The sequence below is a fragment of the Grus americana genome, chromosome 2 (assembly GCF_028858705.1).
Source record: "Grus americana isolate bGruAme1 chromosome 2, bGruAme1.mat, whole genome shotgun sequence".
Lineage (NCBI taxonomy): Eukaryota > Metazoa > Chordata > Aves > Gruiformes > Gruidae > Grus > Grus americana.
Genome location: NC_072853.1, coordinates 4952467 through 4975573, shown reverse-complemented (window position 1 = coordinate 4975573; position 23107 = coordinate 4952467). Strand labels below are relative to the sequence as shown.

Sequence of the window (23107 nt, the reverse complement as noted above, 5' to 3'; positions counted from 1 at the left end):
TATTGCACATGCTTTAGAAGATCCTCTGAAACCAAAGCCACAGCAGTTCATTATTCATGAGAATTTCAGTGCAGTTGGCTTAAAAATAAGTAGGATTACCTTGCCGTAGTAAGAAATAGCTTCTTTATATTTGTCTATGATGTCTTCAGGACTAAGGCAATTCTTGGCACGTCCTATCTCAGCACTGGTATCTGCATTTATACCATTTGAAGTCAGCGCACCTAGAACAGAACAGGGTAAGAAATGAGCAGAAGGACTTTTAGCAAATACTAAATATCTAAGAAGAAAACTAGGATATACCAAAACATACACAAAGAATACTTGCCCTACCTAGAAAACACTAGTTCTGTTTTACTATGCTATTTTCAAGCGTGCAAATGAAAAATGGATTCAATCATAAACCAGCAAACATGAAATAATCTTTCACTTAGTAAAAAACAAATATATTCATAATCTTCTACACTTATCTGAGTATTGAGACTATGAATATTATACTGCTAAAATTAGATTACGGACACATCTGAATATGCAATTTTAATCTTTGAATTATTCCTTGTTCTACTTAAAAATTGTATTTATAATGCACACCTAAGGAAAACAAAAGTGCAATTTTTTATAAACTAATTATTAGAACAGTGACCTTTTCCTCCAATCATTTGAAACAAAACCTTCTCTTCCCTATGTCTAATCACAGAAAGCCAAGTGTTACATTGTAACAAAGGCCACCAAATCTGAGCCTTCCACATTTAAAAAAAAAAAAAAAATACCTGAGGCTCAGACAAAACAATAAGATTTTGCTTTTTTTATATAAGAAGGCAGCAAGAGACAGAGTCTTTACATACATAAGAGATAAGAATCTGAAACAGAAGCCAAGGAAATCTCAGGTATTACAAAGAACATGAAAATTTTATTTCTAGAATTTAATTTTATTGCAGAGTTAACATAATAAAATTGAAAACATACATCAAAGGTTTGGCAAGGCTCTATACCTTTTTACATCTTACCTAATCTGTAGGATTATACGGTAATTTATTTCTCCAAGAGGTTTCTCTACTAAAACAGCAGAGAAATCTTTGTGTTTCAGAGCTGGACCTAACTCTCAACAGACAGTTGAAAATTACTGTGAAAGACACTTTCTCCTCCCTCTATATATTTAGAAATATGTTATTTTCCATGCTCAAATGCTAAAGCAACTTTTTTATATATCAACCTTAAAGAATCATACCAAGCACATCTGTAGATTAACACCTTAGGGTTTTTATGGAAGTTAAGTTCAAAATCTCTGTTAGTGATGATTGAAAGAATATCATGACACTACAGGTGACCATTCAGGTTTGTTGGTTAAAAAAAATTTTTAAATTCTCGCTACTCATAAGAAACAATCATGATTAGAATTTACAGGGACACAATCATGGAACTACAGCATTTGGTATGTGCCAGTTACCCTTCAGTCTCTTTGCTTCCTCAAGATTTATAGCCAAAAACTCAGCATCAGGAATCAGTACTAGTTTTGGCAAGTGGCAGCAACTATCTATACAAATGCAAAACAAATGCAAGTAATAAAAAGAAAAGATTTCGGAAACATGCATGAAAATAATGTACCTGGATCAATGAGAACTTCTTGTGCCCCTAAAAGGAGGAACAAAAATGATTTTTTTTTTAGCCAACAAAATAAGCTCTTATAATGTTTTATAACTAACATCAGGCTTGAACAAAATTGTAAGATTTATTAGGATCATCATTGATACTTTGACGGACTACCAATTATAATTCAAGTAGCCACCATATGTTAAATCTCATTTTGTTAAAAAATAAAAATGCCATAAACTTGCAATGAATTCTAAGACACAGCAAGAAGAATGGAAGAATTTCAGTGTATAATTTAAATCCATATCCTTTTTCTCCTTTCTCTTTATTCTTGTTTTAGTTGGCAAGTTTCCATCCCAATCTACTTACTAAATTTTAATATCAGGTCCTGCAATGCTTAAATGTCCTCGTGGGAGCTCATTTAATGTACACAATACTCTAGAATAACATTTTCAAATCACTGTACCCCTTTCAACTGTCATTAATTTTCCATCAAATTTTATGAATAATTTAATCATAAGCCAGACTATTCACCAATAGTTGCCAAGAGTATTGCAAAGAAGTTGGACTATCAGGTGTATAACACCTTGTTGCTCTAAACTTTGATTAAACATGGCAATAAAATTATTAAAATCACGAGTTAAGCAGTCCCAACAGTTGCTTTATGAGCAAGGCAGGACCTCCCTTCAAGTTATTTGCTCAGACTCCAGACTAGCGAAGTAGAGATTTAGAGCCAGATCAAAAAGATACTCCAACATTTCACTCAGATTTTCCAATTCTGCTTGGGTAAAGAGGATGGTCAGGTGACAAAATTAAGAGCTTAGCACTTCAAAGAAATAAAACACAATAGAGAAATCCAAAAAAGTTAGTAAGCTAAACACGAGGCAATCTAAAGTCAGTGTATTCAATGCACAAGTCACGTAGCCAACAGACTATGGTCAGCTTCCTGGCCAGCATAATTAAGCAACTCAAAATCTTCTTTTACACTGAAGGTTGCAGGGAGGAATCCAGCCGTTCAAGGGGACACAGCCTAAAGCTGTCCCCCTACAAACAAAAAGTTCTAGGAACATGAAAAGTCACACTTCAAAGTTCCCTTTTCACAATCAGCAAGATACTGCAGTCCAAGGACTCATAGCAATGACCAGGGAAGAAACCTGTCTTTGATGCAGGCAAGATTCCGTGTCTCCTTCCATCAAGCAAGTACTTTAAACACTGTTATCAACTAATTCTCTTCAGGATGAACTATTCCTATCAAAAGAATTTCAAAAGAAGTTGAAGCGTGAAGCACCAAAAAAAAAGACAATATTCTGATAGTTACAGATAGGTATGAAATATATTTCAATTCTGCTTAGTAGGGAATAAAAACCCAAAAAACCCCTTTAACACCACTCTCTTAAGCTTGTGCTCTGTATTATACAAAGAGAGATGACACTAATGCTTCTCCCTCCAGAAATGTTTTCAAATAAAGCAGACACCACAGTTTTTGAGCAGCCAGGTCCTGTGCTGTAGCCTAAAAATGCCAAATGGTGGAAGTCCCAGGACATTCAAGAGAAACATGTTACTCTTGACCAGGTCCTGTCAAGGCTGAAGTACAGGCACAAGAAGAGGTGCAAAATTCCAGGCACATCAGGAAGCAATAAAGGTAACTCACACATCTATATGCCTCAAAAGCAAGCACAAATTGAACATCAGCTCCCAGTATGGCATTTCTTGATTTGTGCAGAATTTGGAAACCCTTTTTGTTTCTGACCTACCCTACAGAAAGATACACTGGAATATTTTCCCCAGAGTAAATATTCTCCTCACAAAATTAATTATAACAGAGTAGATTACAAACAAAGCTGTAGTTTGAACAGATTTTAAATGAAAGGCACTGCAAAGTCAAAAAAAAAAAAAGGTATTGAAACTTTCAGAAAACCTTGTAGGAAGAAGACATCACAACAATAGCTGTTTGGCTAGACAGAGTTCAGCAGTTCAGATGTCAAAACGTTAAGAGATCACAACTAGAGTCAGGTAACAATATCTAATGGACCATGAAGTAACATTTTCATCTGAAACGGATGACAAAAAAACCCCTGTAATCAGTTTTTCTTCGCACAAAAGTCCTTTGAAAAATCTTGTCATATGAAACTCAAACATTTTTAAAATACGACCACGCTAACAAGTTTGTAAACAGGACTTTGAATTACAAGACAACTTACATAGAGAAGCAGCAAAAATATACCCAAAATGTATTTTATTCCATTATTCTGATAACTGTGACTTATTTGTTACCTTCTTTAATAACAAGGAGTACCCATTATAAACAAATAGATTGCAACATCTACTGCTAAATACTTATTGAAAAGCGGATAAAGGTCAGTAACTGCGTGACATTATACTATAACAGCCAACATAAAATGCACTCATAGGTCATGGGACTAAACGCACAGATTTTAATGACTAGGTATTAGATGGAAAAAAAAATCACTATTCTCTCCTGAAATAAGGTAATTTTACTGTCACAATTATCTGGTGTCAACATACACAGTTTGTAACAAAGAATACAAAGCAAGTATTTACTAGATTGTGACTTATAGATGCATAAGGATGAGTGGTTGGGGTTTTTTTTTTTGATTAATGAAATCATTTTGATGACACTGCACAAGAATACTTACACCAGCACTTAAACCCAGTTTCTGTTTTTTTCAGTATTGAAGAACCTCAGTATATATAAACAGCTGTGCTGGGTTAGACCAAGGGCTCATCTAGCTAATAATAATCAATATATTTTTCTTTCATGACCCTAGCCAGCCTCTCCTGGAAGCCACAGACACTCTCAGGAGCCTTAATACCATGTGGCAAGTGTTCAGTTATGCAATTAAAGGCTCATCTCCAAAACCACTAAGGAGCACAGAGAAACAGTGACAGTCAGCTGAACCCCAATAACCTGATCAAAGCCAACAGAGCTATCCAGGGGTGAAACCCATCAAGATCAGTTAATATGAGCAGCTCTCCGGTTCACCTTACAGACAGATTGGGGAAGGTTATTGTCTACAGGGATACGGGACTCATTATAAGATGCAGGGAAATAACATCTTGGGATTGTACAAGGTTTCTTATGGGATGTGTAGGGGACTGTGCTGGTTTTGGCTGGGATGGAGTTCATTTTTTTCAAAGTAGCTAGTATGGGGCTAGGTTTTGGATTTGTGCTGAAAACAGTGTCGATAATATAGAGATTTTTTCATTATTGCTGAGCAGCGCTCACACAGAGTCAAGGCCTTTTCTGCTCCTCACCCCACCCCACCAGCGAGTAGGCTGGGGGTGTACAAGAAGTTGGGAGGGGACACAGCCGGGACAGCTGGCCCCAACTGACCAAAGGGATATTCCATACCATATGATGTCATGCTCTGTTTGTAACTGGGGAAGATAGCAGAGAGGCAGGATCATGGCTCGGGAATTAGCTAAGCATCAGTTTCAAGTGGTGAGAAGTTGTGCTGTGCACCACTTATTTTGTATATTCTATCATCATCTTCCTTTTCTGTCCTATTAAACTGTATTTGTCTCAACCCATGAGTTTTACTTTCTGGGTGGGGTTTTTTTTTCCCCTTTTTGATTCCCTCCTCCATCCTACCACAGAGGTTGGAGTGAGCGAACAGCTGTATGGTTGTTTTAGCTGCCAGTTGAGTTAAACCACAACAAGGACAAACCAAAGACAGGGTAAAGGATGGATCAAGGCAGTTTAAGGGACAAGCATGGAAAACTATAGGGATAAGGGAAGTGCACGTGTGTGTGTGTGTATAGGTCTAAGTACAAATAACTGGAATGGGGCTCTGGGTCTTCCAGGCTTGTAGGTCCAAGTCCCAATAACTGGTAAGACCTGGCAATCCAGCAGCCAGCTACTGGGTAGACTGAGTGACTAAAACCAGCTACTGGATGGATCTGTCCTACTAACAGGCTATCATCCTCATCAGCCAGAGAGGGAGCAGAATCAGGCTGCTAGTGCTGTATGTGTTTGCATGAGTTCTGTGTTTTGTTTGTGTGGCTGTGTCTATATACATTGTGTGTGCGTGTGTATGTATGTGCATGTACACCTATTGGGAATGCATGCTCCCTCTCACAACTGGCTGGACCCGGGGACATGGAGTTGCGTCAGCCTTGCCTCTATCACACTACCAGATCCAGTAACTCCTAACAAGGAGTTCCACATTACACCTATAAATTGAATAAATAATAAATTCCTTTCATTTGCTTTTCCATCTGCTAGCAGTATTTGATGACCTCTAAATCTTCTATCTGAAGAAGCACTGAACCTCTGATCCCTATCCATCCACAACGTTCACCATATTATGGAGCTCTCATATTTCTCCTCAGCTATCTCTTTTGCAGAACATTAGAGTTCTGGGCTATTCAGTTATTCTTTGTACAGAAATCATACCAAGACCATCTTTGTTGCCCATCTGCACCCTCCTTACAGTAGAAAAATTGGGAGACAGGGAACACAAACACCCTTTTGAGCTGGGAAACTGAAATGGCATTCAATATTCCAGATGCAGGTGAACTGCAGACTTAATGATATTTTCAATTTTTTTTCTCTCTGTTACTCTCCTAATAATCCCTAAAATAGTTTAAGCAAGCCATTTCCCAAAGAATGTCTATCATAGCAATGTTAATACAATCATATTAGTTATGCAATCTGAGAGTTTAGAAAAAGTATACTAAATCTTAAAAATTATGTTGGTTTATCAGTATTTAGTTAACTAAATCTATTTATTAAATGTTGAATTTAGAATAGCAAAACACCTCTGAATAAACGTACCTAACTTATTCTTCTCAATATGAGCAGCTCTGCCATATCATATGTACTTTATCAGAACTGTCTGCACCTCCTCCAGCAAAATTCAAACTAACACAGACACTATTAACAATCAGATGAAGAGATCAAAAGCTTTGCAGCTCTGTGCAAAACACACGTCAACCTTAATACCAAAGCAGTAGAGTTGTCATTCATGTAAAAATATTTTTTTTAAAAATACAGTTCTCCCCTCCCACCTACCCCTTCAGTTCATCCTGCTGTTGGTATAATTTTAGAGATTTAGGAAGTAGGGAGGAAATTTTCAGGTGTTCAATGGTGGCAAACAGAGTAAAAATGACCTCCCATCCTTACCTGGTCTGTGCCTGTTGCCTGCCTCAGCAGAAAGAGAACCTCCTTGTGCCCTGCGAGATCCAACTTTACCTCCAGTACCACCAGGATAATGATAGATGACTGATGCTGAGCATAACCCCTCAAGAGCAGCTGTAGAGTAAAGAAAAAAGCTAACAGATTAGTAGAGATACTTGCAAGAAATGAAGTATCACATAGTAAAGTCTATTTACACAAACACAAAGTATGCCTCAAATTGGAGACCTAGTGACAAAGGTCATGGAAAAGCCTGAGATACTTAATGTCTTTTTTATCTCTGTTTTTACTGGTACGGTTTACTCTCAGACCTCCCAAATCGCCAAGACTACTAGCAGAGTCTGTAGGAGTATGCGCTAGCCAGAGCAGAGGAAGACAGACATACAAAGCATGTAATACAATTGCACACAAGTCCACAAAACCGGCTAAGATACATCCACTGATACCAAGAGAGATGGCCAATGTCAGGCCACTCTCTTATCACCTCCAACAGGCCATGCCAATTGGGGGAGGTTTCTAACAACTGAACAAAGGAAAACATCACAAGCAGGAAGTACCGGGGTCTACAGGCAGGTCAACTTCAGCTCCCTGGCAAGGCTATAAAGAAATCCTTCTAGAAGCCATTTCCAAGCACATGAAGAACAAGAAGGCAACTGAGAATAGCAAACATTGATTTAGCAAGGATAAATCAGTCCTTGGCAACCTCACTGGCTCCTATGAGATGATTAGCTCAGCGGACAAAGGAACAGCAGTGGAGGTTGTATATTTTGACTTTCACAAGACCTTTGGACATGGTCTCCCATAGCATGCTTATGGCCAAATTGATGAGATAAAATTTGGATAGCTGGCCTATAAAGTAGGTGGAAAACAGGCTAGACAGCCAGGCTCAAAGGATTGGGATCAGCAGTACAAAGTCCAAATGGTTGCCAGTTACCAGTGGTGTCCCTCAGGGATGAATACCAGGGACAATAATGTCCTCATTAACAGCCTGGATGATTGCATAGAGCACTCCCAGAAAATTCCTGGGTGATACCGAATTGGGGGGGGGAACATTAGTGCAGGTCTTCAATGCAAAAAGAACTTGACAGGCTGGAGATATAGAATCAGAGAATGGTTTGGATTGGAAGGGACCTTAAAGAACATCTAGTTCCAACCCCCATGCCCTAAACACTTCCAGGGAGCAGATATCTACAACCTCTCTCGGCAACCTGTTCCAGTGCCTCACCACCCTCACAGTCAAGAATTTCTTCCTAACGTCTAATCTAAATCGACCCTCCTTCGGCTTGAACCCATTGCCCCTTGTCCTGTCACTACACTCCCTGATAAACAGTCCCTCCCCAGCTTTCCTGTAGGCCCCTTCAGGTACTGGAAGGCTGCTATAAGGTCTCCCCAGAACCTTCTTTTCTCCACACTTAACAATCCCAACTCCCTCAGCCTGTCCTCACAGGAGAGGTGCTCCAGCCCTCTGATCATCTTCGTGGCCTCCTCTGGACTACTGGGTCAACAGGAGCCTCATGCAGTTCAAGACAGGCTCACGCATCTCAGATAGGTTAATCCTATGCAGCAGTGCAGCCTGGGAGTTGACTAGCAGGAAAGCAGCTTTGCAGAAAAGGACCTGGGGTCATGGTGGACAAGTTAACAGCAGTTAGTAGTAGGCCATCGCAACAACAGTGGCCAACTGCATCCTGGGCTGTAATAGCCACAGTGGAGCCAGGAAGTCAAGGGAAGTGATTATTCCCCTCTATTCTGCATGTGAGAGACCACATCTGGAGCTTTGGGCTCCCCAGTACTAGAAAGACATTGACATCCTGAAGCAAGTCCAGTGGAGGGCCATCAAAATGGTCAAGGGGCTACAGGCCATAACACGTGAGGAGCTGAGAGATCTGGGTTTGTTAAGCCTTAAGAACAAGAGACTAAGGGGAGATCTTATTGCTGTCTTTAAACAATGAGTGGGAAGGCACAGAAAAGATAGAGTCAGATGCTTCTCAGGAGGTGCAGTGATTGGATGAGGGTCAATACAAATTGACATAGCAAATTCTGCTTTTATGTAGGAACAAATTATGTTTTGTTGTTGGGTTTTTTTGAACTACAAGCAGCAAAACCTAGAACTGGTTGCTCAGAGATTGCAGAATGTCCATCTAAAACTCAACTGGACAGGTCCCTGAGAAACCTGCTTTAACTGGATGTGATATGAGCAGGAGGTCAGACCTCCAGAGGGCACCTCCAATCCAAATTATTCTGAGTCTCTAAGTACAATTTGGTAGTCCAACAGATAGGCCTTAAAATATTTTCATGCCCTGCAGAAGTAAAAAAGTTCTCCTTTCCTGCTTGAAGAATCCTGAGCCATTTAACCTTTCCTTCTACTCTTTCAAAAAGAAGTGGAAAGTCAGAAGATGTTATGATTTTCATAACATGTAACGTACAGAGCCATTAGGAAGCTAAATGAATTTCCAAGTAGAACAAGAAAGCTAAAAGCAGAACTGGAGACAGCAATTTTCCTAGAAGGGTATGAAACTGAGAAGCAGAAATTGTGCTCAAAGATGACTTGTATATCCAACAAATAGAAAAAAGCAGGAGGGAAGGAGGGAAGGAGGGAAGGAGGGAAGGAGGGAAGGAGGGAAGGAGGGAAGGAGGGAAGGAGGGAAGGAGGGAAGGAGGGAAGGAGGGAAGGAGGGAAGGAGGGAAGGAGGGAAGGAGGGAAGGAGGGAAGGAGGGAAGGAGGGAAGGAGGGAAGGAGGGAAGGAGGGAAGGAGGGAAGGAGGGAAGGAGGGAAGGAGGGAAGGAGGGAAGGAGGGAAGGAGGGAAGGAGGGAAGGAGGGAAGGAGGGAAGGAGGGAAGGAGGGAAGGAGGGAAGGAGGGAAGGAGGGAAGGAGGGAAGGAGGGAAGGAGGGAAGGAGGGAAGGAGGGAAGGAGGGAAGGAGGGAAGGAGGGAAGGAGGGAAGGAGGGAAGGAGGGAAGGAGGGAAGGAGGGAAGGAGGGAAGGAGGGAAGGAGGGAAGGAGGGAAGGAGGGAAGGAGGGAAGGAGGGAAGGAGGGAAGGAGGGAAGGAGGGAAGGAGGGAAGGAGGGAAGGAGGGAAGGAGGGAAGGAGGGAAGGAGGGAAGGAGGGAAGGAGGGAAGGAGGGAAGGAGGGAAGGAGGGAAGGAGGGAAGGAGGGAAGGAGGGAAGGAGGGAAGCCTAGGAACTAATGTGAAAGGAAGGAAGTTATGCTCATGGAAGTTAAACACCTGTGGCTTTGGTAGATGTAAAGGCAAAAATCTTTTGCTAACAGTCCATAGTAGATATCTGCAAGAAAGATTATTAAAACATCTATACACTCCATTGAAAAACAAACCACCTTCCAGGGAAGTATTAAAAAAAAAAAAATCACACACAATATTTAGGTTTAAGTACATGCTTTACTACAATAATACACTTCATGGTGCAGGTCTTCTTGAACACATTTCTTTCTCATGTCTTATTAACTAATTTATATTTTGATTAATTCTTAGTCACACCTGATACTCAGATTTTGATCACCAAAATAATTTTCATAATACAGAAGATAGTTTGATTTACTTGGGTTTAGGAACTAATTATCTGATTCACTCTCATCAATTAATCCTACCTCCAAGCCACAAAAAGTCATTCACAGATCGCAGAAGTTCCACTGCCATGTGATAATGCACCAAGGAATCTTGTAACATTCCAGCTTGCAAACACAGGTCACCAACATGTTTCCGCATCCGGCCTTGACAACGCTTCTTATAGTGTCTGCAAAATAAAAGGTATAATTTACAGTTATTTCCAGGAAACACTTATTTGAGGTAATAAGGACCTGAAGTCAATTTTCTTTCCTCCTTAATAGCAGATCAACATTAATTTACTCTGTTTCTCTGAGCAAACATCCAGTATGAATTCTAACCAGCATAATATGCAAAAGAACCAACATTTTGAGGAGATATTGAAAAAAAAATCCCAATGCATCACACATTTTGGCTACATAGCATTTACACAAGAGTCTCAAAGTTAAAAGACTGCACAGCTCCACACATTCAAATTTCTCTTTCATATGAAGTGCAACTCTATCCCATCTTCTTCCCTTCCTATCTTTCTGAAAGACCTTGTAGCCATCCACTGTTATCTTCCAGTCATGTGAGTATTCCCACAATGTTTCTGTGGGTCCTATGACATCATAGCTCTCAGACTGGGCACGGAGCTCCAGTTCGTCCTTTTTGTTGCCCAGACTATTTTGTTGCCCAGAACTACAAGTTCATTAGTTTAAAGCACAATTCATGAAGTCAGCTAATCTGCTAGCAAATATTCTCCTGCTTCTTCTTGGTAGGTGGATCCTATCTCTCTCCAACAGGCTGTATTCATCAAAAATCTACTTGTGATCACTGAAACCAAACGCTGGTGACAATACCAGTCACTGATCCGCATGATGCATCAACTTCTGCCTGCATCTGACTGACAAGAAAGAGACGAAAATCACTTGTCCCTTTCACCTGTTCCCCCAGGACTCTGAAGTCCTGCTTGATCTTGCCCAGGTTTTGCTTTCCTGTGTCATTGCTGCCCACATGGAGAAGAAGTAGGCAACAGCAGTCTGTGCTTTTAACTAGTTATGGCAGTCATCTCTCTGACATCCCAGATCTTGGCTGCTGGCAAGCAGCAAACCTCCCTTGACTGTATACCAGGTGGGCAGATAGGTGCCTCGGTGCCTCTCAACAGTCACACATTACTAGCACTTGCTGCGCCCTTTTGCAGCTTTTAGTCTGTGCTGCTGGTGTGGCTTCTCCCTGTGAATTTTGCTCATGGGTTTTGTCTGCTGCCAAGGTTGCCTATCTGTTGCTAGTTGGTACCTAAAAGGAAGGGGACTGCAGTGATATCCTGTTCCTGTGGGTCACCAGAAGCCATGGTGCTTCCTGCTCCAAGGTGCTGTCAGTTCCCTGTTGAAGCTCTTTGTTCAGCAGTCCTTGGAGGTCAGTGCCACAGGGCCCTAGTACTACTTCTTGCTAAGTCTTGTTCACCCTCCCTAAGACAGCATAGCTGTCTAACTTCCTCCTGCAGCTCCTCCACCCCCTGCCTGAGTGACCCCACCAGAGCACACCTTGCACAGGTGGAGCTTCCACCCCCCTCCACCCAGGACGCAGGGGTGCAGTCTTTGCAGCCCTCTCTCTGCCTGTCCAGCAGCTGCTCTGGCAGCAAGCTCTGGGTGGCTGCCTCCACTCAGCCCAGCCTGCCTGGCAGGGTAGCCGATTCCTGTCCGCTGCAGAGCCACAGCCCTCGCCTGGTCTCTACCACCATGCTCCTGCCAACCTCGCAGCACTGCCTAATCAGCCCTTCTAATCCCCTGGAGACCTCAAGGTGCTGGGTAGGCTTGCACAGCACCAGCTAGCTGGGGTGACCGTGGGGGCAGCAGCCTAAGCCTGCGAGGAAGCAGAAGCAGCAGCAGCCCTTCCTGGGCTGGTCCCGCTCCCTCAGGCGCCGCTGCCTGTTCGCGGCGCTCCCGGGGACTGCCGCTCCCCGAGGGCCGGTACGTGCGGCTGCCCGCGCTTCGGGTCGCCCGCGGGGACAGCCGCTCTTTCCCGCCTCTCTCCTCTGGTGGGACCTGCCGTCCTGCGGGCCGGTCCCTCTCCACACACAGCCCAAGGGGGCGGTGGGCCCAGAAACCCCCTCAGACACCCGGCGGGGACCTCACAAGAAACAGTATCTTTTTAGAAACGTCATGGTCCTGAAACTGATATGTTTTTCTTTTAAAGGGGTGATTAGTGAAAGACCACTATCACTTCAGGCAAGAACTGACAGGGTTTCTCTTGCTACTCCTTTTTTTACGTATTAAAATAAATGGTGAAGTTCTTTCCCAAAATTAATCGCCAATGCCAATGAAGTCCTGCTGAAAATATTAAACAGACACTTTGGTACATCTGAAAAGGCAAGTTGGGCACAAATCCATGAGAGAAAGGCACTAACCTTACTATTATTTATTTATTAGTAAGTGGCAGCTAAGGAAATGTAACAGATGCAAAGCAAGACATACTAGACTTTCAAAGCGCCTCATGATTGAGGTCACAGTTCAGAACAATGCTGCTCTCCTGAGTCCATCAGCAATTCTCCTGTTCTCCCTCCTGCAAAAGTACTCCCTAGCAAGAATGTCCTTGCTCTACCTTATAAAATTGCTTTCTTAGAGAAAACTTTAAATGTCAACTTAGACATTTTATTCATCTATCTACATTACTCCAATAGTATATCCTTTTTTCTAACATAAATAGAGAGGCATACAATTTCATTGTCCAAACTTAACACCAAGGGGAAAAAAAAAAATCTTTTTTCCTTGGATGGTTTAAACTAAAATAAATGTTACCTGAGAATGAAATTTTAATTAAAAGAATTGCTGTAGACATCATTCTTTACTTTATACATGAAGTATCTCCAAAGAATTTGGTTAAAAGGGGTTTCCAAAAATACAAAGAACCATCTCGGATTGACTGTCAGAGTTCTATATTTTTAGCTTTTAGCAGATTTAGTGATACTTTTTTCAGTTAAACTAAGTCCAACAGAATTTCTTTTAAAAAATTACCTAGCATATTTGAATTTAACAACCTTAAAAAGAAACCAAAACCAAACCAGGGTAACATCCATTCTCCAGATGCTGAACTCTTACACCCTAGACCAAGGCTTGAAGATAAGAGGAAATGCCACAATTATGGAATGACATAGGGTTTGGGGTAGTAGGGTTTTTCCCCAGCAAAGACATTCCCCCAGACATGAATTAAAATGTGACTGAAATAATCTCTCATAACACATCTGAACAGACTGTCTTCATGAAGTCTGTAAAAAAAGTACAAGAAGGACAGAACATAGGAAGTATAAGGGTAGGAATAAGCATATTAATTTATTTCCTTTAGATTTTAAGGCAGAAAGGCTAGGTGAAATGGTAATAATAAAAACAATTACATGTTACTGGTTTGTTTGCTTTTGTAAAAAAGAACCTCAAAGAGAAACATGAAGTCCAAAATATAACCACTGTGTTCAGCCACCAAATAATGTCTTATTCCTTGTTGTTGATTCAAAAGAACAGTTCATCAAGAAGATGAAGAGAAAGTAACTGATTTATATGGATGGAGGACAGAAATTTAAAGAGATAAGATATATGGAAGCACACACAACATCCTTATAAAAATTAAATAAAAAAGCAGCCAGAACCAGTGTCATTGTTTACAAGAAAACCTGGAAATTACAAAAGGAGACACGAAGCATGTCTCCTATTGCTCCTCTCCATCTAAAGAGTTATTTGTAACTCCTATATAAACGTTCCCACTTTTCTGATCTATCACATCATATTCACAATTGATGTGAAGATAATGACATTAAATGAAGCGAAATACAAGACAACTGTTGTTCTTTATCTTTCAGTTATATCAAGAAACTGTGGTATTTCTTATCTTTTATTTTTCAACAAGCATGTACTTTACAGATCTTTTTAAGAAAAAAATGCAAGAAAATTCAAAGTGAAAAGTAAAGCTGTTCTGCACTAACTGTGGAAGGGCAACAAATCCTAGCAAGATTTCAATCTGAGCTCTGGTGAGTTATAGAGCAACACCACCATCAAAAAGTTACTTTGTAATCTCAAATCACTATTGTACAGGACAGTATAAATTGTTTACAAATCAGGTTTTACTAATCTCTGCATTCCAGAATGAAATTAAGATTATAAGTGTTATATTGCTTTTAACTTTTTTTATAGAGAATAAACAGTAGAATTGCAGAATCATTGAAAGGAATTATAGCTGTGTAAGGAAACAAAGACACTAACACTTCAAATTTCCTCTCTCTACACTTCCAAGTAATCTCTATGTTTATGGACAAATTACGTTTCTTATTCTCTCAAAACTGTAGCTTTAAAGTGTTTTTCCAGATTTTCCAGACTGCATATGATTAAGTTCATAAATGAGTCATACAGCAAAAGGAAAAGAGATGGCGTCAGAGTCCTAAATCAGAATCTAATACCGGAATCGTTTCCATCATACTGCCTCACCAACAGTTCTTCCTAACCAATACCTAATTGTGCTGCAGATTTATGCATATGTCCATATATGTAAATGCATTTATTCACTTGGACATCAATAAACATCATTCATACAAAACACTTGTCTTTTAGAAACTCTCCTGATTTATAAAAAAGCAGATCATTTATTCCTGGTGATGAAGAAATTTACTATTAATTATTCAAAGACTGAATTCATTCCACCTACTTTTAGGCTCTTAAATGTGGTGCCAAGACAGAATCTATCTCCTACAGTCCCTGCAAGCCTTCACCATCCTCCTGGAAAACATTTTCTCACTAATTATAGAGTAAGTTTGCACCGTACAAACATATAAACTGTGTCTTAATATAGTGCTCACAATTAAGTACAATGAATTCAGGCTTTTTTCTTTTTTTTTTTTTTCCAATTACTGCAAGTATGTCAAAAAAGACAAGAGGCAAAGATTTCATTGAAACAAAACCCACTCTCCACAGACAGCAAAACCTAATTTACTTTGTACTTGGGAAGCCTGTTTTGAAAAAAAAAAAAAAAATCTAACATCTACATCAGGTTATTACAAGCATGTTTAAGTGACTGATGGTTTCTTCAGTGCATACTGGGGTGCAAATTTAATGGAAAAAGTCATACATGTGGATATGTATCAGCATAAAATTAAGATTATTAATTTTAATACTTAGCCAGTTTTGCTTCACAGCTCTACCTGAAGAATCTGGCCACAAAGCTGAAAGTGAGAAGCTAATAGATATCTTCTTTCTAATTTATTTTTAATTAAAACACTGCTTAATTATTTTGGGTCTCTACTGCTTAATTCTAATCTATTTGATGACAGGAAGTCCATGTAAATTAACTGCTACTTTTTCTAGGATAAGATAACTTTTGTCTAGATGAGCTCCTTGTAGTACGCTACTGCTAAGAGCTGTTTCTATTTATTTTTCCTCTAGAAGATCATTTAAGACAAAGTTACAAAGACACACCCAAGTCTCACCCAAAGACCCACCACAAACCCCTTGCAGAGTATGACACACTCAGAAATATCCTCAGGGAAGGCAACGCCATGTAACACAGGACCACATGTGGAATACTCCATAGCATCAGTCATCCAAACTCCTCTCCTCAACACATGTACACATACAGTTGACTACAAAACTAGTTTGAAATCTTATTCTCTCAAGTTAGTGGTGTTAATTTGGTACCTAACACGCTCTTCATATTCTCTTCAGAATAATAACCACGATCATTACCATCAGTGACCACTACTACTACTACAAACTGGAGGACAATAAACCTGTTCCAGGAACCAAAAAAGCACTACTCAACCCCATTTCCATTTCTACCTCATTTGCTATGTAGGATACATGTTCACCCCCACTTTTTTAGGATCCCAGGATAATTTTATGGAAAATTCAGAGCAACAATTTATATTTCAAGACAGAATTTACTTTCACTGCAAACCACCCAGCAAGAGGTTGGAAGGAATTTCTAGATCCTCAAAATTTCAAAGTGGCTAAATTTAAAAAGAAGAAACATGCAAAATTAATTTGCAAAAGTATTCATGCAAAAAGCTTCAACAAAAATTTCCATCGAATTCCGCTAATTCCAATTAGCATGCAGAACTATTAATATCACCAATCATAACATTATCCAGACTTAAAAGACACAGCTACGGCACTTGATCGACTGCCAGAGCTTTTGAATTTGGAAACCAAACACAGGCAGCAACAGCTTCATGGCTTTGGAGTTTAAAAAATAAAGCAAATTCCAGAGGCCAGCAGCCGCCTAAGCAAATCATGTGTGTCCTACAAAAAAATTCAGCATTGCTACCAAATATAATTGCCAAATGCGCCAAAAGAGGTCAACCACAGTAGTAAGGCTCCAGGCAGCAATTATTTTTGTGTGTACTGAAAAATAAATATAAAAAGCAACACTAAAATATGCAATGAAGGCGGAGTGGAAAGGCAGTACATGGAAGAAAGCTAACTATTTTTAAATATACGCAGTCACAGCCTACCTTTTTAGACCCAACAACAAACTCACAGGGCAGTATGAGAGAAGAAGGAAAAAAAAAAGGAACAAAACAAAAATTAGAGAGACAGAGAACAGAAAGAAAATTAACAGCCACATACACATACTGAGATATCATAAACTTTGATAAATCAGTGAATAAATCCCATCTACGATACTGTGTAGAGAAAGAAACATCTATAGAGCCCTGCTTTCTTGTCACTCAATAGTATTAAATGGATGCCTTACCAGTTTTTAGAAAGAAAGAACCTAAGGCACAAAGTGATGTAAACAACAATAAAATGAGCTTATCCAGGTAGATTTACAATCATACATGACTATGTTTGGGGTTTGGTTTTTTTTAGCTGAAAACAAATAAAATAGAAAGATTAAACAAATGGGATTTCTGGCAAGTATGTTTCCTAGTTTCAAGTTAGTAGGACCTTTGTATGATGATGAGAACATGCATTTCCACTCTTTGCAATCAGCTCCTGACCTCTACAAACAACTATCAAGCACAACTGATTTCAGAAGCTTTTTCAATTACCCTCAGCAGCCCTGTGACCACATAAATATTTTACCTAATTTAGAGATGAAGAAACAGAAAGAGAAAAGTCAACAGATTTGCCAAGATCACCTATTAGCTGCGCTCTCTAGGAATTAAACCAAGGTCAGACTCCCAGTCCTACAACTTTTAGTTAATGGGACAATCTTTCTTCAAAACTTCTTAGGACTTAATCCCACTATTTTTCATAAAGTTTTCTACGAGCTAAAAAAAATTCTTCTACACAAATAATATCGTGGGTTTGTGTATACTGTCATCTCAGTACGAGTTCTGGGAATGTTGTCACTTCTGCTCAATAGACAAGCAACTTGCAAAAGACAAAGATCAGCTCCACTTTTTCTGAGAATTATCTTATTTGAAATGCATACATGTTCCTAATTTACAAACTCTGCATCTTAAAAAGAAGCTAATAATGTTGCAATTATTAAGCAACCAAATTAATGACAGTCTTACTGAGTGAGAGAAAATCAGTTCTATCTAGTCCTGATCATATTAACCTTAATATTTTACAATAAATTGCTCAGAGAAAAGTCTCTTTTAAGATACAAAAAAAGTTCAGTAGTTTTAATTAGTCTTCAAATCACATGATCATAATTACTATGTCCCATGTAACTTCTTAACATATTTTCACTCAATGTATCAACCCAGTTCATTAGCTCAAGGTTACAGCTGCACTCTACATCTAATGAGACCTTTGCTACACACTGTGAAATTTAACTGCAATTTTAGAAGTTACAGGAAAAGATACGCTTATTTAGCCTAAGATTTATATTCTCTGTTACAAGCACAGAGAGCGTGCCTTCTCCTCCATCTATTTAATATGGAATATTTGTGCTTTTTAACCAGTTAGTTGCACACTGACTGGAAAGTCAGGATACATTATATACAGAAAATTAAAAAAAAAGAATGGAGGGTATATAAAAAAGACATTTTTTGCCTTTAACCATTTAGAAATTTTCACCTATTCTAGAAAAAGCTGTTTCATTTGCCTCAATATCTCAAGAATATCATCTTTTTTATTTAATTCTTTAAACTTATTATGCTGACAGACTCAAAACCAACAAAGTAGCAAAAGTTACTCTACCAGATGTTCTCATATGCACTCCGTGCATTCAGACAACTTTTATCCCTCCCTGAACAGAATTACATGACATCACATCTTGCAAAAACAGGAACTTGGCTCCCTTGAAGAAGGCCCTTTCTAGCCCTGTATCTCCCCGTTATGACCTAATGCAATGCTTTCCCCTTAATTTAGGGGATCTGTCACTGCAAGAGAGAACATGCTAGAATAAAACCCTTTTATCGCAACCCAAGTAATAAAATGCAATATACTACTATGTCACATCTAAAGACTTAGGCTTGAAAGTGTAGGCTAGTTTAATAAACTGATCTTAGTTCAACCACATTTCATGGTCTTAAATTTCTGTTAAGAAGAACACAGAAGCAGAGATGCATCATGCTACATGAGAGGTGTCTAGAAAGGTCCCTGGGCAGAGTAGCTCAGGTACACTATATGTATGTATTTCTAACTCAGTCAAGCACAACTCCTTTTCTGATGTTTACTTGGGATTACATAAATTTCTCCTTTCTGTTACAGACTCAAAAATATGTATTAAAAAAAAAGTCCAGGCATTTAGAGTGTTTTCTTACTCATCCACAAAAAAATACTAAACTGAATATAAAGATCTTTTAATTCTGCCTCCTTGTGCTATTCACATACAAATCCTAAGTTTTAAAACAATCTGAAGTACTAACTCCACAGCAAAATAACGCTGCAAAACCTTCTCAGTATTGAACTGAAAGAGAAAAGATTGGAATATTTAACACCTTTTCTTTGAGCAGTTAAGCGCAGCAAACATTTAAAGCATATCCATTGATCTAGACTTACTGAAAAACTATTTGGTATTCAAACCACCCAGCAAGGTTGTATGTATATCTGAACTGGTGATTAACTCTGTATAAACGCATTTTGCAAAGAATTAAAGCATCACACTAAATCTGTTTCAACTCTTCAGTGCAACAGCATGAAGTATCTTCTTGGATATGCGTGGAAAAACATACTGCCTGTTACTTGAGCTCCCCATCAGTTCAGAATTTCACAAGAAATACTAGCCACTGCTCATAAATAATTTATGTATGGAACTGACTTCCAAAGTACAATTTGGAAGCATGCTATTTAGAAAACACAATTGAACAGAACAATTAATTCCAATTTTGAGATTCTTGGCCAAAAGTCGTAGTTTTCTTAGATAACTGGAACAGGAAATCTTGGTGATTACGTTCAACTAAAATTCATCCAAACTGAGTAATTAAAGCTGAGATTCTAAAAAAGCTCATCTAGTCTACAAAACTTGAGAGCCCATGCAGAGTACAGAAAACAGTAACATAATAATTTATACCACTAATGAAAGTTGAATAGTGTGGTAACCACAACACTGAAAGAGTGGCTTGAGTAGGGAACAACATTGGATAAGCAGGTCAGAGCAAGTTAAAGTTGCTCTATTCACTAGCAAAGAGGACTGGAAACACAGGGGAAAGGTACTGTTGGCCAGCCCTTCAAGCAACCAGAGATAATTTAATGGAGGGCTTCAAACTAATTAGAAACTTAGAATAATTTCTTCTAGTGTATCACATTCTCATATAGAAATTCTAAGGCTAGGACTTAGAAGGTCCTGCACATGGGTTGAGGCATTCCAAAGCACAACTACAGGCTGGGCAGAGAATGGATTGAGAGCAGCCCTGAGGAGAAGGACTTAGGACTGTTGGCTGATGAAAAGCTCAACATGAGCCAGCAATGTGTGCTTGCAGCCCAGAAAGCCAACTGTATCCCGGGCTGCGTCAAAAGAAGCGTGACCAGCAGGCTGAGGGAGGAGATTCTGCCCCCTCTACTCTGCCCTCATGAGACCCCACCTGGACTGCTGTGTCCAGCTCTGGGGCCCCCAGCACAAGAAAGACACGGACCTGTTGGAGCAAGTCCAGAGGTGGCCATGAAGATGGTCAGAGGACTGGAGCACCTCTCCTATGAAGACAGGCTGAGAGGGCTGGGGTTCTTCAGCCTGGAGAAGAGAAGGCTCTGGGGAGACCTTATAGAAGCCTTCCAGTACCTGAAGGGGCCTACAGGAAAGATGGCGAGGGACTGTTTACAAGGGCATGGAGTGATAGGACAAGGGGTGATGGTTTTAAACTAAAGGAGGGTCGATTTAGATTAGATGTTAGGAAGAAATTCTTGACTGTGAGGGTGGTGAGGCACTGGAACAGGTTGCCCAGAGAAGCTGTGGATGCCCCCTCCCTGGAAGTGTTCAAGGCCAGGTTGGATGGGGCTTTGGGCAACGTGGTCTAGTGGAGGGTGTCCCTGCCCATGGCAGGGCAGTTGGAACTAGATGATCTTTGAGGTCCCTTCCAGCCCAAACCATTCTATGATTCTATGACTAATTGTGCAGGCAGAGCCAATTATATGATCGGAAGGCTTCACAAACCTGTCTGGACAGCTCTGGACAACCCAGCCTGGACACCTCAGAGCTTTTACACACAATAACCACTGCTGGCATCCCTAGTAGTACAAGACAAATGTGAAAGATACTATTCCCGTGCATACTATATGTTTTGATAGGGCTTCCACACCTCTATCTGTTCCAAGACAAAAGGAAGACAGTTGCTTCTGTCCTTTGGATTTGACTGTGAACAGCGGAGTCAAACACATTTTGCACTTGCCTGTAGCGAGGAAGCCAGAATTACTAATCTCTAAATACGAGAACTATGTAACACTGAAATTTGAAAGCTGAGCATCCAAATGATTAGGAAGGAAAGATGAAGTGGGGGGAGGGGGGGTGTGTGTGTGTGTGGAAACATGAAGTATAACATACAGAAAACCAAAAAGAACAGTTGTGAGAAAAATAGTAGCAAAACAAGACGGGTCAAGAATATCAAATAATTAAATAAAAGTGAACAACAGGAAAAGACGCTGAACTTAATCACCCAAATAAACGGCCACTATTTCATAGGACGAAAAAGTAGACAGAGGCTTAGGGAAAAAAAACCCACAATAAGTAGGATCAGTCAAATATTACTCCACATCAACCAAAATTATTTTTCATTGATGTTAATTGAATTTCTTTATTAATACTGTATATCTATAAACAATTTGAAGCTTTCCAGCAAAAAGTCCCTTTATAACAGAATCTGTCAAACCTCTCCTGTGACTTCTTCCCACTATTCGATTAGCCTCATAAATTAAATGTGTATATAAACTCAAAACATTAAATATAGTCAGACTAGAAATTAAATTGTCTTAAAATACAGCAGACATACACAATAAGATAGGGACACAACCTTTGTTGTAACAAAATACGCTTTGTCCTTTCTAATAGGCTTATTCTAAAGGCAAGCAATTGTCACGTTTTTCAAGCTGACAAAAATAGCTGCTTACCTACTATCAGTGTCCAGACCTACAAAGTCCTTCTTCTCAAAAGGAACACAGAGGAGCGGGATCTTGTCTCCAGACTTATCGGTGGCTCTGTCAAGCCGCTTAGACTCCAACACTATGAAGAGGGATTCGATAAAATCTTCTATTCTCTTCTCCACAGTTTCACATTCATCATAACTGGGATAAAATGCCACATCTGTGCGGGGCTGCTCCGCAATCTCTCCTTGAAGCCCAAAAACAAACAACCGGGAATCATAGAGGGTAGAACCATACATTTCCTTTTGAACATGGAATTTTTCAAAAGTCTGAGGCCAATCCTTTGCAGAAGAACAGTCCGTAATCGTTATCAGCCCCACAACTTTCCGGTGCGTCTGAAAATCCCCCCATTCATTGTTCTCTGGGGGATAATGGTGCCTATAACGGATATACAACACACGCTGGGAGTCGCGCACGTTAACTTGACTCACTGCTGAAATGCGCTTGTAGATCCTAAAAAAGCTCTCTTCAGGTACAATGCCAATCGGCTGAACCACAACCAGGAGAGTCTGATGATCCTCGGCACACTGCATATAGTCAGGAACACTCATTTTGCATCAACTGCAGGCTAGTAAAAGAAAAACTTATATTATTTTTTTAACATTCAGAAGTATACATGGTTGCTGAATCAAACCAGGGCTTTGATGCTAAACATTTCTGCATCCTGTATATATATGCTGCGATACTAATACTTTCTTTCATCGTATTACTAAACCTTCAATCCTGCAGCCTACTGACAAAGTTACACAACACACAAGGAGCGTTCTTAGTCACTATCAGTATGGCCACAAACAAAAAACCCCTGTAAATTAGCTTTTTTCCAAACGAATCAGTTTTCCATTCATGTGCAGCTGCTACACAAGCCAACCTAACACATGGAGCAGCAGAGCGTCTCTCTCTACCACAGCCACAGAGTAAACGCTTGCCAAAGCACCACCTCAGAAGAGGCATCCTTTGAGGCTCAGGCTCTTCAGTCTGTCTCCACAATACGCCTTGGGGAAATACACAAAATTACATGAGGCGGGATGTCAACCCAACACCAAACCAGAATGACCAAAGTTCACGCAGCTGTCAGTGCTCATGCATGGCCAAACAGAGGAAAATCAGGTCCAAAACACTTATTTTTGAGAAAAAGTGAAGTCATTTTCTCAAAACACATGCAGATTCATCAGAAGAACCAGGCAATGCTTTCTGCTTTTATATTTAAATATTTAGAGTTCCTTCTCCCCTGAGCTATCTAAAATTGATTACTGTACTGCAGCTGTGTCTTAAATAAAGATGTGCATTGCTAAGCTCTCGCATGTCTCAGACC

The 23107-nt window shown here is 39.9% G+C and overlaps 1 protein-coding gene across 4 annotated transcripts in view; it reads right to left on the bottom strand.

The window, feature by feature from the left end:
- Positions 1–23107, bottom strand: part of TRAPPC9 (trafficking protein particle complex subunit 9) — a 528370-nt gene that overhangs the window by 504441 nt on the left and 822 nt on the right. For 3 of the 4 annotated variants that reach the window (XM_054814465.1, XM_054814464.1, XM_054814466.1), the window contains exons 2-6: positions 21763–22363; positions 10351–10496; positions 6734–6862; positions 1603–1629; positions 100–221 (exon numbers count right to left, since the gene is read on the bottom strand). In XM_054814465.1, the coding sequence (XP_054670440.1) occupies positions 100–221; positions 1603–1629; positions 6734–6862; positions 10351–10496; positions 21763–22346 (1008 nt within the window). In that variant the 5' untranslated portion in view covers positions 22347–22363. The remainder of the gene's footprint in view (positions 1–99; positions 222–1602; positions 1630–6733; positions 6863–10350; positions 10497–21762; positions 22364–23107) is intronic. The other variant, XM_054814467.1, reaches the window with a different exon arrangement.